Source organism: Sceloporus undulatus, chromosome 3, assembly GCF_019175285.1.
Source record: "Sceloporus undulatus isolate JIND9_A2432 ecotype Alabama chromosome 3, SceUnd_v1.1, whole genome shotgun sequence".
Classification (NCBI taxonomy): domain Eukaryota; kingdom Metazoa; phylum Chordata; class Lepidosauria; order Squamata; family Phrynosomatidae; genus Sceloporus; species Sceloporus undulatus.
In genome coordinates this window covers 144,268,495-144,284,032 of record NC_056524.1, presented here as the reverse complement: position 1 = coordinate 144,284,032, position 15,538 = coordinate 144,268,495, and the positions used below count along the sequence as shown (strand labels likewise).

Genomic DNA, 15,538 nt, shown 5'->3' with positions numbered 1-15,538 from the left:
GATGGCCCTCTCTCCCAACTCTGTGATTTAGGCAAGGAAAGTGCTTTTTCCTCAGTCTCTTCCTCTGCAATAATAACCTACTATTCGTTGATGGTCTCTCATCCGAGTGCTAACCAGGGCTGAGCCCGCTTAGCTTCCAAAATCGGAGGGGGCTGGGTCCCTTTATGGTTATAACGTGCCATAAGTCGAAGACGCCTGGAAGGAAGGCCCGCAAGGACGAAGGAGTTATGGGGAAGGCAAAAGCCACCGGGACGAGGAGAGAAAGCTGCACCACCATCGCCGCCCCGTTAAACTACATCTCCCAGCAGCCTCCTCGGGCGCAGAGGGCCTGGTTAGACTGCATCCACACTGGAGAAATAACACAGTTTGGCAGCGGTTTAACTCTTTGTCTGGCTCAAGGCTATGGAATTATGGGAGTTGGAGTTTGCTGTGGGCCCAGAGCGGAGCACAAACTCCAACTCCCAGAATCCCATAGCCTTGAGCCAGATCGATACCAAACCTAGTTATTTCTCCAGTGTGGATGCAGCCTCAGAGCTAGGCCAAGGTTGCCCCTGGCGACGGCAGCACACAGCTTCCGCCTTTTCCCTGTCTCCTTGGCAACCGACAACAAACGCGGCGCTTCCGTCGGAGGCGTCCGTTGGAAAGAAGGGAGGCTTGAGGCCTCGGCAGGGCCGCTTCTCTGGCGTCACAAAGGCCCGGCGGGGGCAGCAGGAGGAGGAGGAGGAGGCGGGGCAGCCGCGCTCTGGCTCTGAACTGCAGCCGCGGCCCTCTTCCTCCTCCTGGTCCTCTCCGTCCCGGTGGCGCCCGCGGCTCTGTGAAGGGAAGCGCTGGGTAAGCCGCAGGCGGAGGCCCCCGCGTCTCTCTTCGTCCCTCGGCGGCTCTTGGGGCCGAGCTCTGCCTTCCCAGTCGATGCAGACACTTCCCTGAGCGACGGGGCCCCAGCTGCAAAGGTCAAGAGGCCCTGGACGCTGAAGCAGGCGCTTTCACTGGGAGTTACGCTCCTTTCCTCAGTCAAGTTTAGCTACCAGTTTGGTAAGCCTCTGACACACACAGTTTCCAAAGCGCATCCCATGTGCTCCTGTACTTCACTTGTTTGTTTGGCTTACTTATAGAATCCTAGACTGGGAAGAGACCCCAAGGGCCACCAGTCCAACCCCATTCTGCCATGCAGGAAATCTCAGTCAAAGCATCCCCATTGACAGATGGCCATCCAGCTTCTAAGGAAGGAGACTCCGCCACTCTCCCAGGGACTGTGTGTCAAACAGGCCTTATTGTCAGGAAGTTCTTCCTAATGTTGAGGTGGAATCATTTTTCCTGTATCTTGCATCCATTGTTCTGTGTTCTAGTCTCTGGAGCAGCAGAAAACAAGCTTGCTCCCTCCTCAATGTGACATCCCTTTCAATATTTAAACAGGGCTATCATATCACCTCTTAACCTTCTTTTCTCCAGGCTAAACATCCCCAGCTCCCTAAGTCGTTCCTCATAGGGCATGGTTTCCAGACCCTTCACCGTTTTAGTCGCCCACTTTTGGACACGCTCCAGTTTCTCCACATCCTTCTTGAATTGTGGCGCCCAGAACTGGACACAGTATTCCAGGTGGAGCCTGACCAGAGCAGAATATAGGGGCACTATTGCTTCTCTTGATCTAGACACTATACGTCTATTGATGCAGCCTAAAATTGCATTGGCCTTTTTAGCTGCCGCATCACACTGTTGACTCATGTTCAACTTGTGGTCTACTTGGACTCCTAGATCACTTTCATATGTAGTCTCGTTCAGCCAGGTGTCCCCCATCCTATATCTGTGCATTTCATTTTTCAGCCTTAAGTGCAATGCCTTACATTTCTCCCTGCTGAAGTTCATTTTGTAAGTTTTGGCCCAGCTTTCTCATCTACTAAAGTCATTTTGAATTTTGATCCTGTCTTCAGGGGTATTAGCTATTCCTCCTAATTTGGTGTCATCTGCAAATCTGATAAGTATGTTCCCAATTCTGTCATCCAAGTCATTGATAAAGATGTTGAACAGCACTGGGCCCAGGACAGAGCCCTGTGGGACCCCACTAGTCACTTCTCCCCAGGATGAAAAGGAGACATTATTGGGCACCCTTTGGATTTAGCTTGTCAGCCAGTCACAAATCCGCCTAACAGTAGCTCTGTCTAGCCCGCCTTTTACTAGCGTGTTACCAAGAATTTTATGGGAGACCTTATTGACAGCATTACTGAAATGAAGACATGCTACATCCATAATATTAAGTGACAATCTATTTAAACAATGGCACAGGATCTGTTGCATTTTGTATGGGCTGGGATAAAAAACAAGGTTCCAATGGAAAATGTTACAAGAAGCAAAGGAAAGAGAAGGTTTAGGAGTTCTGGATTTGAAATTATGTTGCCTTGCCAGCTGTATTGATTGTAGAAGAGTTACTGTCATCTATGTAGAATAAGTTACAGTAGTTCAAACAGGATGTAATCAAGGCATGTGTCACCATAGCCAGATCTGACATCCCAAAGAACAGGTGCATCTGGTGTACCTGATGTGCTAGTTTTAACTGTGCAAATGCACTCTTGGTCACTGCTGAGACCTGGGCATCCAGGCTCATAGCTGAATCTAGAAGAACACACAAGCTGCAAGCCTGAGATTTCAAGCAGAGTACAATCTCATCCACTGTGAGTAGTGTCACTATTTCCTGATCTGCCTTTAGATTCACCAGGAGGACTCCTGTCTTATCTAAATTAACTTTCAATTTGTTTGCCCTCCATTACTGATAATAGACATTGGTTCAGTACTGAGACAGCTTCCTTGGAATCAGATTGGAAGAAATAGAACTGAGTGTCAGCATATTGATTGCACTGTACCCAAAATTCTCCAGCAGTTTCATATAGTTGTTAAATAGCATCTGGAAGACCAAAAAGAAAACACTGAGGTACTTCTCTGGCCAATGGCATTGAATCCTATAGCACCACCTTCTGAGTTCGCCCTTCCAGGAGACTGAAACCACTGCATAATAGTGTCCCCAAGTCCCATCTCAGAGAGGGCCTAGAAGGATACCATAGTTGATGGTGCTGACTGCTGCGAGCTCCAGCAGAATCAACAGGGACACACTCCTGTCTAGTTTCTTGTGTAAGAAGCATCCAAAATCGTCTCATAACCAGGCCTGGATCTAGATCAAAGGTCCCCAGACAGTGTTCTTCAAGGGATTTTGGACTTCAGCTCCCAGAATCCCAGACCAACATACCTTAGGCTTCTGGGAGCTGAAGTCCAAAATCTCTTAAAGGTCATAATTTGGGGACCACTGATCTAGATAATCTGTCTCATCCAAAGCTGCTTAATTATTTTTATGCGGACATACAAAACCTAACAGCCATAGTGGCAAGCATACAGAAAAAATTGGCAAGTTGTTTTGAACACAGTAGCCAGTTTCAAATTCAGCAGAAGGCTGAAATAGACTTTTCCTGTTTGTCTGAATGGCTTCTACATAAGGGACTAGTATTAAACATGCATCAGTAAGAAGGGAGTTCCCATATTGTTGGGGCTTGTGCAAATTTCCCTATTAAATCCCCATAAATTGAGGGAGTTAACTTTAAGAATCAGTTAGTTGCTGAAAGTTACTAGTAAATTCTTGGTTTCTTCCTGATACAGTAGATTTAACAACTATAAGATTTTCTTTTTATTTATAGGAAACCCAAAGCTGCTTCTGAGGTATAATTATCACAGTTTGAGACCTCATTCTTGGACAGCTGAGGTGAGCAGGAACAGTTTTTGGCCTCTTGGCTTTCAGAGTATTGCACATACATTTGATTTAGCCCTGAATTGGGCTTGATGGAATGAAAGTGAATTATCAAAGTGGTTCTGACTGACAAGGGCTAAGTTTATGTACTGTAAGCTGTAATTTGCTTGCCTCTTTTTTTTATAATTATAGGAAAAGCAAGGTGGGAAACAGACCGGCATCAGGCTGGAGTGGGGTGTGGCGACCGCACACTGACCACCCCAACTTGTCTCTGATGCTGGCATCGTGCTGCACACCTGACTTCAAGGTTGGGCGGCATCATGCTGTTTCTTTGGCGCTGCACCAAAGAACCAGCGAAAAGTCACCACTGTGGCAGCAAGGGCAGCTTTTTGCCACTCTAAAAAGGAGCGGCATTTTTGGCCAGTTCTTTTTAGAGCAGCAAACTGCCAGATCGGGACAGTGGCGTGTTTTGCCCCTTACTTAGAACAGGGTACAAAACACGGTGGAGTAGCCCTCCACAAAGCACTCTGCCTATCTTTGGACCAAATGCATACATTTGTTCTTTAGTTCACCTTTTCATTGCATGACAGGGATATCCTCAGCTTAACTGCCTTGTTGTGTTCTGAACTGCAAAACACAAAAGAGAATTTTGTACCTCATCTAATGGAATTATGTTTATTTATCTTTAAAACATACATTTCTTTATCCATAGTGGGTTCTTGAAAAGTACCTGTTTTGTGTAATGTGTTTATGAAACACATCCCTTTTTTTTACTGTGGATGCTTCTGCACTTCAAAAATAATCCAGTTTGACACCACTTTAACTGTCATGGTTCAAAGTTATAAATTTGGGAATTGTAGTTTGTTGTGGCACCACAGCTCTTAGATAGAGAAGGCTAAATGTTTCACAAAACTACAGTTCCCAGGATTCCATTGCATTGAACCATGGCAATTAAAATGGTGTCAAACTTAATTATTTCTGCACTGTGGATGCAGCCTATGGTTCTTATCCATCATGAGCAGAGCTTTGGAACACTGTAATTCATTGCTATTTTGTTATAAAGTTTTAAAAATATGTTGGATTTTTTCTTGTGCTATGTGTTACTTTTTCATTAATTTTGTTATCTTTCTTCAAAATGAAGGATTGCTAAGAAAATGGCTTTTAACCTGAATAATAATAATAATAATAATAATAATAATAATAAAAGTTTATTTATATCCCGCCCCTTGAGGTCAATCGGGGCGGCTAACAGCAATAAAATACAATACATTGTAGATCAAAATTCCCTCCCCCCCTTAAAAATTATTAAATCAATTATAATTAAAACCAACTAATTAAACAACACTAACACATACACATTATTACAAGACAAAAACAAAACAGAACAAAACAAATAAAACAGTAAACTACGGTAGCATTTCCAGAAGGACCTTGGGGACTCTCATAAGAACAGGGTTCCTGAGGCCAGGGTTATCTATTCCGGAAAGGCCTGCCGGAAGAGATCCGTCTTGACAGCCTTTTTAAAGCTGTCTAAAGATGTCAATTGACGGATCTCGTCCGGCAGGTCATTCCACAATCTGAGGGCAACAACAGAAAAAGCCCTCTGGGAGGTAGCCGAAAGTCTAGCTCTTTGAGGTTGCAGCAAATTCCTCCCAGAGGACCGGAGTATGTGGGGAGGATTATATGGGAGGAGGCGGTCCCTGAGATAGTTTGGTCCCAAGCCATTTAGGGCTTTAAAGGTGATAACCAACACCTTGTCCTGGGCCCGGAAACTAATAGGCAGCCAGTAGAGGGACTTCAATACCGGAGTAATATTGTCCCTCCTCGATGTTCCTGACACTACTCTGGCCGCCATGTTCTGCACTAATTGCAGTTTCCGAATCAAGTACAAAGGTAGCCCCATGTAGAGCACATTACAGAAATCTAGGCGTGAGGTTACCAGCGCGTGTACAACTGTCTTGAGATCCCTTACTTCCAGAAAAGGGTGCAGTTGGCGTATCAGCCGAAGCTGATAACAGGCGCTCTTGACTGTCACATTTACCTGATTTATCATCAGGAGCGATGATTCAGTTTCAATCTGTTTTTCCTCATCCAGCCCATTACTGCTTGGAGACATTCATTGAGAGAGGAGATGCCATTAGAATTCAAGGCCGACGAACGAGACACGGAGAAATAGATCTGGGTATCATCAGCGTACTGGTAATACCCAGCTCCATAACTCCGAATAATCTCACCCAGCGGCTTCATATAGATGTTAAATAACATCGGGGACAGTATAGCATCCTGTGGAACCCCACAGGTGAGCTCCCTTTTACTGGAGCAGCTGTCCCCGAGCAGCACCCTCTGGGACCTGCCTGAGAGGAAGGACCGGAACCACTGCAATGCAGTGCTTCTGATACCTAACCCCCTCAGGCGGTCCAAGAGGATGCCATGATCTATCGTGTCAAAAGCCACTGAGAGGTCTAGGAGCACCAACAGGGACACACTGCCCCTGTCGATGCTCAGACGCAGATCATCGGTCAAGGCAACCATAGCAGTCTCAACCCCAAAGCCTGTCCTAAAGCCAGTTTGAAATGGGTCTAAATAATCATAGAATCATAGAATCGTAGAGTTGGAAGAGACCACTAGGGCCATCCAGTCCAACCCCCTGCCATGCAGGAAAACCAAATCAAAGCATCCCTGACAGATGGCCATCCAGCCTCTGTTTAAAGACCTCCAAGGAAGGAGACTCTATCACCCTCCAAGGGAGTGCATTCCACTGTCGAACAGCCCTCACTGTCAGGAAGTTCCTCCTAATGTTCAGGTGGAATCTCTTTTCCTGTAGCTTGCATCCTTTGTTCCGGGTCCTGTTCTCTGGAGCAGCAGAAAACAAGCTTGCTCCCTCTTCAACATGACATCCTTTCAAATATTTAAACAGGGCTATCATATCACCTCTTAACCTTCTTTTCTCCAGGCTAAACATCCCCAGCTCCCTAAGTCGTTCCTCATAGGGCATGGTTTCCAGACCCTTCACCATTTTTGTCGCCCTCCTTTGGACATGCTCTAGTTTCTCAATGTCCTTTCTGAATTGTGGTGCCCAGAACTGGACACAATATTCTAGGTGGGGCCTGACCAGAGCAGAATACAGTGGCACTATTACTTCTCTTGATCTAGACACTATACTTCTATTGATGCAGCCTAAAATAGCATTGGCCTTTTTAGCTGCCGCATCACACTGTTCACTCATGTTCAACTTGTAGTCTACTTGGATTCCTAGATCCCTTTCACACGTAGTTTCATTCAGCCAGGTGTCACCCATCCTATATCTGTGCATTTTATTTTTCCGCCCTAAGTGCAATACCTTACATTTCTCCGTGTTGAATTTCATTTTGTTAGCTTTGGCCCAGCTTTCTAGTCTATTCAGGTCATTTTGAATCTTGATCCTGTCCTCTGGGGTATTAGCTATTCCCCCTAATTTGGTGTCATCTGCAAATTTGATAAGTATGCTCCCAATTCTGTCATCCAGGTCATTGATAAAGATGTTGAATAGCACTGGGCCCAGGACAGAGCCCTGTGGGACCCCACTGGTCACTTCTCTCCAGGATGAAAAGGAGCCATTGTTGAGCACCCTTTGGGTTCGGCCGATCAACCAATTACAGATCCATGTAACAGTTCCTTTGTCTAGCCCACATTTTACAAGCTTGTTTGCAAGTATGTCATGGGAAACCTTGTCAAAGGCCTTACTGAAATCAAGATATACTATATCCACAGCATTCCCTTCATCTACCAAGCTGGTAATTTTATCAAAGAAAGAGATTAGGTTTGTCTGGCATGACTTGTTTCTCTGAAACCCATGTTGACTTTTTGTGATTATGGCATTGCCTTCTAGATGTTCACAGACTCTCTGTTTAATGATCTGCTCCAGAATCTTTCCTAGTACTGATGTCAGACTAACTGGACGATAATTGTTGGGATCCTCTTTTCCCCTCTTTTTGAAGATGGGGACACCGTTTGCCCTCCTCCAGTCTGCTGGGATTTCTCCTGTTTTCCAGGAGTTTTCAAATATGATTGCCAATGGCTCCGATATTACATTTGCCAGTTCTTCTAGTACCCTTGGATGTAGTTCATCTGGTCCTGGAGACTTAAATTCATTTAGATTAACAAGGTATTCCTCTACTATCTCTTTACTTATTCTGTGCTGAAATTCCCCTATTCTGTCCTCTGCTCCATTATCCTCAGGTTGAGCACCCTTTTCCTTTTCTGAGAAGACTGAGGCAAAGAAGGTGTTGAGTAATTCTGCCTTTTATCTGTCTTCTGTTAGCATTTTGCCATCTTCTCCACGCAGTGGCCCTACTATTTCCTCTTCCTTCCTTTTGCTGCGGACATATCCAAAAAATCCCTTTTTATTCTTTTTAACCTCTCTAGCAAGCCTGAGTTCATTCTGCGCTTTACCTTTTCTGACTTTACCCCTACAAATGCCTGCTATTTCTTTGAATTTCTTTTTTGTGATTTCCCCCCTTTTCCATTTCTTATACATCTTCCGTTTCAAACTTAGCTTGGTTGAAAGTTCCTTAGTCATCCATCCTGGTTTCTTTAGGCACCTCCCATTTTTCTTCCTCATTGGAACTGTTTGAAATTGTGCCTTCAGTATCTCCCTTTTGACAAACTCCCATCCATCTTGAACTCCCTTCTCTTTTAGTATTCCTGACTATGGGCTGGGAGGGCCTGTGCCCAAGTGACTGCGCTGTCCTCTCCCAGCCAGGTCTCTGTAAAGCAAGCCAGGTCGGCATCCTCATCCAGAAGGAGATCATGGATGACATGAGTCTTGTTCTTAACCGACCTGGCATTGCAGAGAAGCAGAGTGAGGTTCTGTGGAATGGTTGGTCTTCTCTCCAAACCAATCTGGGAAACAAAGTGAACTGAAGGCAGGATAGCTATCAAACAGCGATCCTGTCTTCTTTTGTAACATTCGTTCGCTCTGTTCCAGCTATACCTCCCATTCCCCAGCACAACTGAAGTATTCTGGACAAAATATGTCTAAGGCCCAGAATGCACAGGCCAAATAAAGTGGCTTCCTGCTACTTTGGGGGGCATGGTGTTTACATGACACACCCCACCCCACCCCTGAAGTGGCCAGAAGCCGCACCAAGGTCACACTCCAATCAAAAGGACTGGGTTAAAAAGAAGTTGATTTGAATTGACTCCTGGCTGGCATGGCTTGGGACTGCAGACAGTGGCTAGCTTTGGGAGTGGGCTGTATGGTCGCTGTGGTTCCGGCCTGATTGCAGCTGGACCGGCTGGAGGCCAATCTTTAGCAGCCATCTGCTTCACCCCTAAAATGCCCTTTAAAATAAGTTTAAAGGCAATTAAAAGGTTACTCACTGTACCAAAAAAGTTGTGGGGTTCACATTCATTATGTTACTTTTCAAATTTTCCTTTCCCTCTCTGCTACCAAGAAATTCCTTGGTAATGATGTATTACTTCAAATGTCTGCTAATGTACAGACAATTTGCCTGCTTAGTTGCTTGTGAGTAGTTATTTGTGCCACTGCAGTTATATATAGGCTTACAGTATACTCTCTTTAGCTGTACCTCAAGGATACATACTGTATATACTCACATATAAGTAGAAATTTAGGTCAAAAATTGACCTGAAAAAACCTGAATCAGCTTATCCACAGGTCAATTTAAGTACTGTATCTTAACTCTTATTTAAAAGAAGGAACCATCTCCTGGTGAAAAGCAAGAGTATAATATATGAAGCACCAACCCCTTCTGCTCTCTCATCCATCCAGTCTTAAGATTAAGAACAAAGAGTTATGTCTACTGGAATTTTGCAGGTTCTCAGACATTATTTTGTTTAGCTTCATCCTTTAGGGACATATTTTACCCTCAGCTTATCCACCGGGCATAGCAAAATCCATAATTTTGGCCCCAAAACTTGCCATTGACTTATACGTGAAATTGACTTATAGTTGAGTATATACTTTATTCTGTTTTGACTGTGGGTTCAAAAAATGTAATTTGCTTCTTTTCTTGGTGAAAATAAAGCGTAGAAAAGTGTACCTGTCTACAACAAGTACTTGAACGTGACTACTTTATATGCAGGTGGAGTATACCTTATCCAAAATGCTTGGGACCAGAAGTGTCCCATATTTCAAGATTTTTAAATTAATATCTGTATTTGCATATACACAACACAATTAGCATATCACATATTATATTTGTGAGGCTGGAGAGATATGGGAGGCTGGAGAGAGACATGGGAGATAATGAACCTGGAGAGAAACTGAAGATCTGTGAAATGGTAGGAATCTAAGTATAATACTTGGTGTGAATCCATGACTCCTGTTATTTTACAAATACTCTCATCTCTCTCCAGCCTTGTGTCTCATCAGTTCTCTAGCTGTGTTGTGTATGAGATGTGAGGCTGGAGAGAGACTGAGGATCTGGGAGTTGAATGAGCAGAAATGCCACAGCTGCTGCCTTGAAGGTGGAAGCGGGTAGCTGATGGCAAAAAGGTTTGGGTTTGGGACATTTTCACATTTCTGAATTAGAGGTGCTCAGTCTGTATAGATTCCATTATATGTAAACAGCAAAAGAATATATAGCATATTAATGCTTAAAATGGCACTAGTTCATGACTTTGGGGCCAAATAATAGTACAAACAAGATAATGTTCTAATGGCTGCTTGTACAAACTATCCATAAGAAATATTTTGTTTGAAAAGGGCTTGTTCTGGTGTCTGTTTTTTGTTGCTGGGTAAGTGTCCTGTGACACAAGTGATGTTCACAGACAGTTTTCTAGAAGACTTTCATCTTATGATTCTTACTGTTACTGCTTCCTCAAACGGCATGGATACTGTTCTTGTTATAATAGGTGGAGACCTTGAATCATGAACAACACTGCAACGTTCCTATATTGAGAAATAACTTGGCTTGAAGTGGATATTTGTAGTGCCCACAACTTTCCAGTATTTCAAAGTTGTCTAGAATGGCCAGCAAGAAAGAACCCCCTTTCTTCAATGAAGATAATATTGGAACATGCCACTGCAAATTTACTTTCTATGAGATTATGGAGCTCTTCATTGAAACTCTCACAGGAACTTGCTTCGAACTGCGGGTATCTCCTTTTGAAACAATCATTTCTGTGAAAGCTAAAATCCAGAGACTGGAAGGTACGTGTTCTTTTTATATTATAAAAATCTAAACAGGTTTTTAAAGTAATCTGTATCTAGAATAATTATGATCAAAGGATCATGCTCACTAAAGCTTACATTTATGAAATGCATTTAATAAGGAGCTTAAAACTGTCACTGATGTTAAAAAAACTATCAGTGATTTTTGCATATAAACTTTCTTTGTTGTACACTTTTGAATATTTGAGTCAGAATACTTGCAGGGATAAAAGCTATTGAATAACTGCTTGCATTCTAAACAGAAATATTAATGATAATAATCCTGTAAGCCAGTGGTTCCCAAACTTTGGTCCTCCATATGTTTTGGACTTCGCCTCCCAGAATTCCTGACTGTTGGCCAAGTTGGTTGAGGCTTCTGGAAATTGAAGTCCAAAACATTTGGGAGGACCAAAGTTTGGGAACCACTGCTGTAAGCCTATGGTGTGCGTCACTTTATTTTTAAAAAAATTAATAAATTGGCATCTGTTATCACTCTCTTGTCCCATATACCCCTCCTCCCCCATCTCTTTGTTGTAATCAGTCTGCCTTGGCTGGTTGCTAGAAGGTGGATCTCCAGGTACAGGAATTATCAATTTTGCTTACTTTCGTCTGTTGTCCCTGTACTGGGAGGAAGGCGGAATATAAATAAATATAAACATAACAGCAACAACAACAGCAACAACAATAATAATAATTGTTCAATTTTTTACATCATTTTGATTATTAAGAGTTGGAAATTGTAATCCTGTTTGTTAATTTTCCTCAGGTTGAGCACCCTTTTCCTTTTATGAGAAGTCTGAGGCAAAGAAGATGTTGAGTAGTTCTGCCTTTTCTCTGTCCCTTGTTAGCATTTCACCATCTTCTCCATGCAATGGCCCTACTATTTCCTTCTTTTTCTTCTTTTTCTTACAAACTAACCAACCAAAAAAACCAAAACCAAAACAAAAAAACCACCCCTTTTTTATTATTCTTAAACTCACTGTTAAGAAATTGCAGTTGCCCTACCATTTCTGTCTTCTTCCTTTTGCCATGGACATACCTCCAAAAGCCCTTTTTTATTGTTAATCTCTCTAGCAAGCCTGAACTCATTCTGTGCTTTACTTTTTCTGACTTTCACCCTACCTATACTACCTATTTGTTTGCATTCTTCTTTGGTGTTTCCATTTCTTATACAGTACATGTTGCATTTAAAACTTAGATTAGTTGAAAGTTTTTTAGTCATCCATCCTGGTTTCTTGAGACATCTCCCATTTTTCCTCTTCATTGGGGGTGTTTGAAATTGTGCCTTTGATATCTCCCTTTTAAGAAACTCCCATCCATTCTGAACTCCCTTGACCATGGGATTACCCCCAGTATTTCCCTAAATTTAATGAAATCAGCATTCCTGAAGTCTAGAATGTGTATCTGACTATGCTTGGCTCTCCCTTTCCACGGTATAACAAACTCCAGGACAACATGATTGCTTCCGCCTAAGGATTCTCCCACTTGCAGCCCATTAGCCAGATCATCCCTGTTTGTTAGCACCCGATCTAAAATAGCCGATTCCCTTGTTTTTTCTTCCATCTTTTGGACAATGAAATTGTCTTCCAGCCAAGTGAGGAATTTTCTGGACCTTACATTTTTGGCTGAGTGTGACTCTCAGCAAATATCAGGATCGTTGAAGTCACCCACCACTACTACACCTCTCCTTTCTGAGTGTGTGGGCAACTGCTCTAGAACAGCAGTTACCAAACTGTGCCCTTTAAGAGATTTTGGATCTCAGCTCCCAGACCTCCAGCCATGTTGGCCAATAGTTTGTGATTCTGGGAGCTGAAGTCCAAAATCCCTGTAGAAACTTCCTGTATGTTCCCCATCCAGAACCGTCCATTCTGTTCTGTCCACGAAAACCACTTGCTCCCTAATATGCTGGGCCTCCAGCTGCTGCACCTTCTCTTCTAACAGGGCTACAAATTTGCACTTGGTGCAGGTGAAGTTACTTACATCCATAGGCAAGAAGACAAACATCCCACAACAGTTGCAGGTGACTGCAGCAGCTCCCTCACTGTCCATATTGAGAAGTCTAAAATAGTGAAACAGGACTCTGAACTTTTGGCCCTCCAAAAGTCCCCATTAAAAAACCATGAAAAGACCCCTGTTGGCCTGTCCTTTTCACCAAGTGCTGTCAGCAAGCTGAAGAAACTGGAGCTATAGCTATATAGAGAGCTATCGATTGCTAGCTCTTTCCCCAAGCATGTCTCTGACTCACTTGCTCTGAGAAAAACCGCCACATATTGTTTTCGGTCCATCAACAAGATCACGTGATTTTGAGTTAAGTGTATGTGGATCCATGGGATAAGTATGTTAGTAATTATCACTGTCTATTCTAGTATCTATATAAATGGAATGTATTAATTGTAAAACATTTCTAGGAACCAGATAGTACTAGATCCACATAAGTTTGAAAAAGAAAGTTCACCAATGAAGTCCTCAATAGCACAATCAAAAGATGTATTTCAGGCAAAAAACAAAAAACAAAACCCTAGATTTACAAATACATTAATTTATGGTCACCAAGAAGAAGGAGGTTGGGGTATCCCCTCTTTAGAGTTATATTTTGAAGCAACTCAAATGAAAAGAGTCTTAGAATTTCGATATCAAAGGGAAACGAAATGGGTAAGGTTAGAAAGATCAATAAATAAAATGGAACACAGTTCAGTAATTAAAATGAGTGGACAGAAGCAAAAAGGTAATTTGATTGGCCACTTGAGTGTAAACAAACAAATTTGGGGAAAATGGCAAAATGGAATGGTAAATGGAAACATTAAATGGTTTCCTGTAGAAAGTTTGAATACAAGCAATAATGATGACTTAGGGAGAACACGAAAGAAAATCATAGAATCATAGGGTTGGAAGAGACCACAAAGGCCATCCAGTCCAATCCCTGCCATGCACGAAATCTCAATCAAAGCATCCCCGACAGATGGCCATCCAGCCTCTGTTTAAAGACCTTCAACGATGGAGACTCCACTACACCCCAAGGGAGTGTGTTCCACTGTCAAACAGCCCTTACTTTCAGGAAGTTCCTCCTAATGTTGAGGTGGAATCTCTTTTCCTGTAGCTTGAATCCATTGTTCCGGGTCCTAGTCTCTGGAGCAACAGAAAACAAGCTTGCTCCCTCCTCAGTGTGACATCCCTTTAAGTATTTAAACAGGGCTATCATATCACCTCTTAACCTTCTCTTCTCCAGGCTAAACATCCCCAGCTCCCTAAGTCGTTCCAGTGAAGGTATCAGAGTTATAGGTGACTTGCTTGATGAAGAGGGTAAATCATGTGGGATGGAGAGACTCACCAATTTAATTGGAAAGAAGTATTGAGTCCACGCAGCTGGAATAAATAAACTGTTAAAAGATATAGTTTAAAAATATGAAGGAAAATAATATACCACTATTGGAGAGGATCATAAAAAAGATGTGAAATGAAGGCAAAGGTATCATTGCACTTATATATAGAGTAATATTAGAGCATCAGTTTAAAATCATAGATATTTTGAAAGGAGTTTGGAAAATAGATTTAAATTTAACAAGGGAAGATATACAAATATGGAAACAAAAAGTTAAGAGAAACAAGCATACTAGAATAAGAGAGGAACAGATAAAATTATTAGGGAAGTGGTACAGGACTCCTTCTCAATTAGCACTTTTTAATAAAAATTTATCAACTTAATGTTGGCACTGTGGTGGGTCCAAGGGTTTCTGCATGCTTAGTGGTGGGATTGTCCATGTGTTCAGATGTTTTAGAGCAAAGTGATAAAAGAGATCAATAAAATTATAGGTAAGGATTTTCATTTAAATAAAGAAAATCGTATAACATTAAATTTGAAGAAAAGGGGAATGAATAATAATGGAGAGAAAGCAGTAAAGTATATATTAGAAGCAGCACAGGCCATGATAGTATTTGGATGGAAAGAAAGTAAAAATTGGAACTTGTCCAAGGTAGACAAGTATTTGGCAGATAACTTGCTGTTCGATATTATTAGGGAGAGAAGATTGAAATATACTGGAGAAAGGCAGTAGCTTGGAATTTGGGTTGGGAAATTCTACTTGAGAAGGTTAAAGGAAATACGGAGTACAAGGAAGTCAATAATGTAACCAAATCCATATACCACATATTGAATGTAAGTTACTAATTATTAATAGTGTATCGATTCTAAACTTGTATCAAGCTGTGCGGGAGGTGGAAGGGGGCTTATGCAAAACTGTTTGTATATTTGTTAAAATAATTCAATAAAAAATTAAATATTAAAAAAAGTCCTCAGATGACATATTGTTTAAAAGTATTAGATAATAATAACGATTTATTAGATCCAATCTAAGTTGCAATTGGGCCAGCTAATACTGGACATTTGGCTTCTAACTCAGTGTCATTAGATCCAAACCAAGCATTTAGATCTCCCATAATGTATGTAAGGCTTGGGGAAAGTAGAGAAAATATATGATGCTTGATTTAGAGCTTTGCTGTTAACTGTACTCGAGTCAGCCCCAACACGTAACTCTGATTGAGACATCTCCTAGAATTATTAACTATCATCGTTCGGCCTCTGAGGGAGAGAGAAGGCTGGCCCAGTACCATCAGGGGCTGGCCTGAAGAAAGAGGCTCCTCCCTCCCTAACTGTCATC

General features: G+C 42.2%; 1 protein-coding gene across 5 annotated transcripts in view; it reads left to right on the top strand.

Moving 5' to 3' along the window:
- Window positions 1-530: 530 nt before the first annotated feature.
- Window positions 531-15,538, top strand: part of ZFAND4 (zinc finger AN1-type containing 4) — a 140,944-nt gene continuing 125,936 nt past the window's right edge. For 2 of the 5 annotated variants that reach the window (XM_042459886.1, XM_042459885.1), the window contains exons 1-3: window positions 533-1,032; window positions 3,678-3,742; window positions 10,586-10,883. In XM_042459886.1, coding sequence (XP_042315820.1) covers window positions 10,700-10,883 — 184 coding nt within the window. In that variant the 5' untranslated portion in view covers window positions 533-1,032; window positions 3,678-3,742; window positions 10,586-10,699. Of the gene's footprint in view, window positions 1,033-3,677; window positions 3,743-10,585; window positions 10,884-15,538 lie in introns of all 5 variants that reach the window. The other 3 variants (XM_042459887.1, XM_042459882.1, XM_042459883.1) reach the window with 3 other exon arrangements.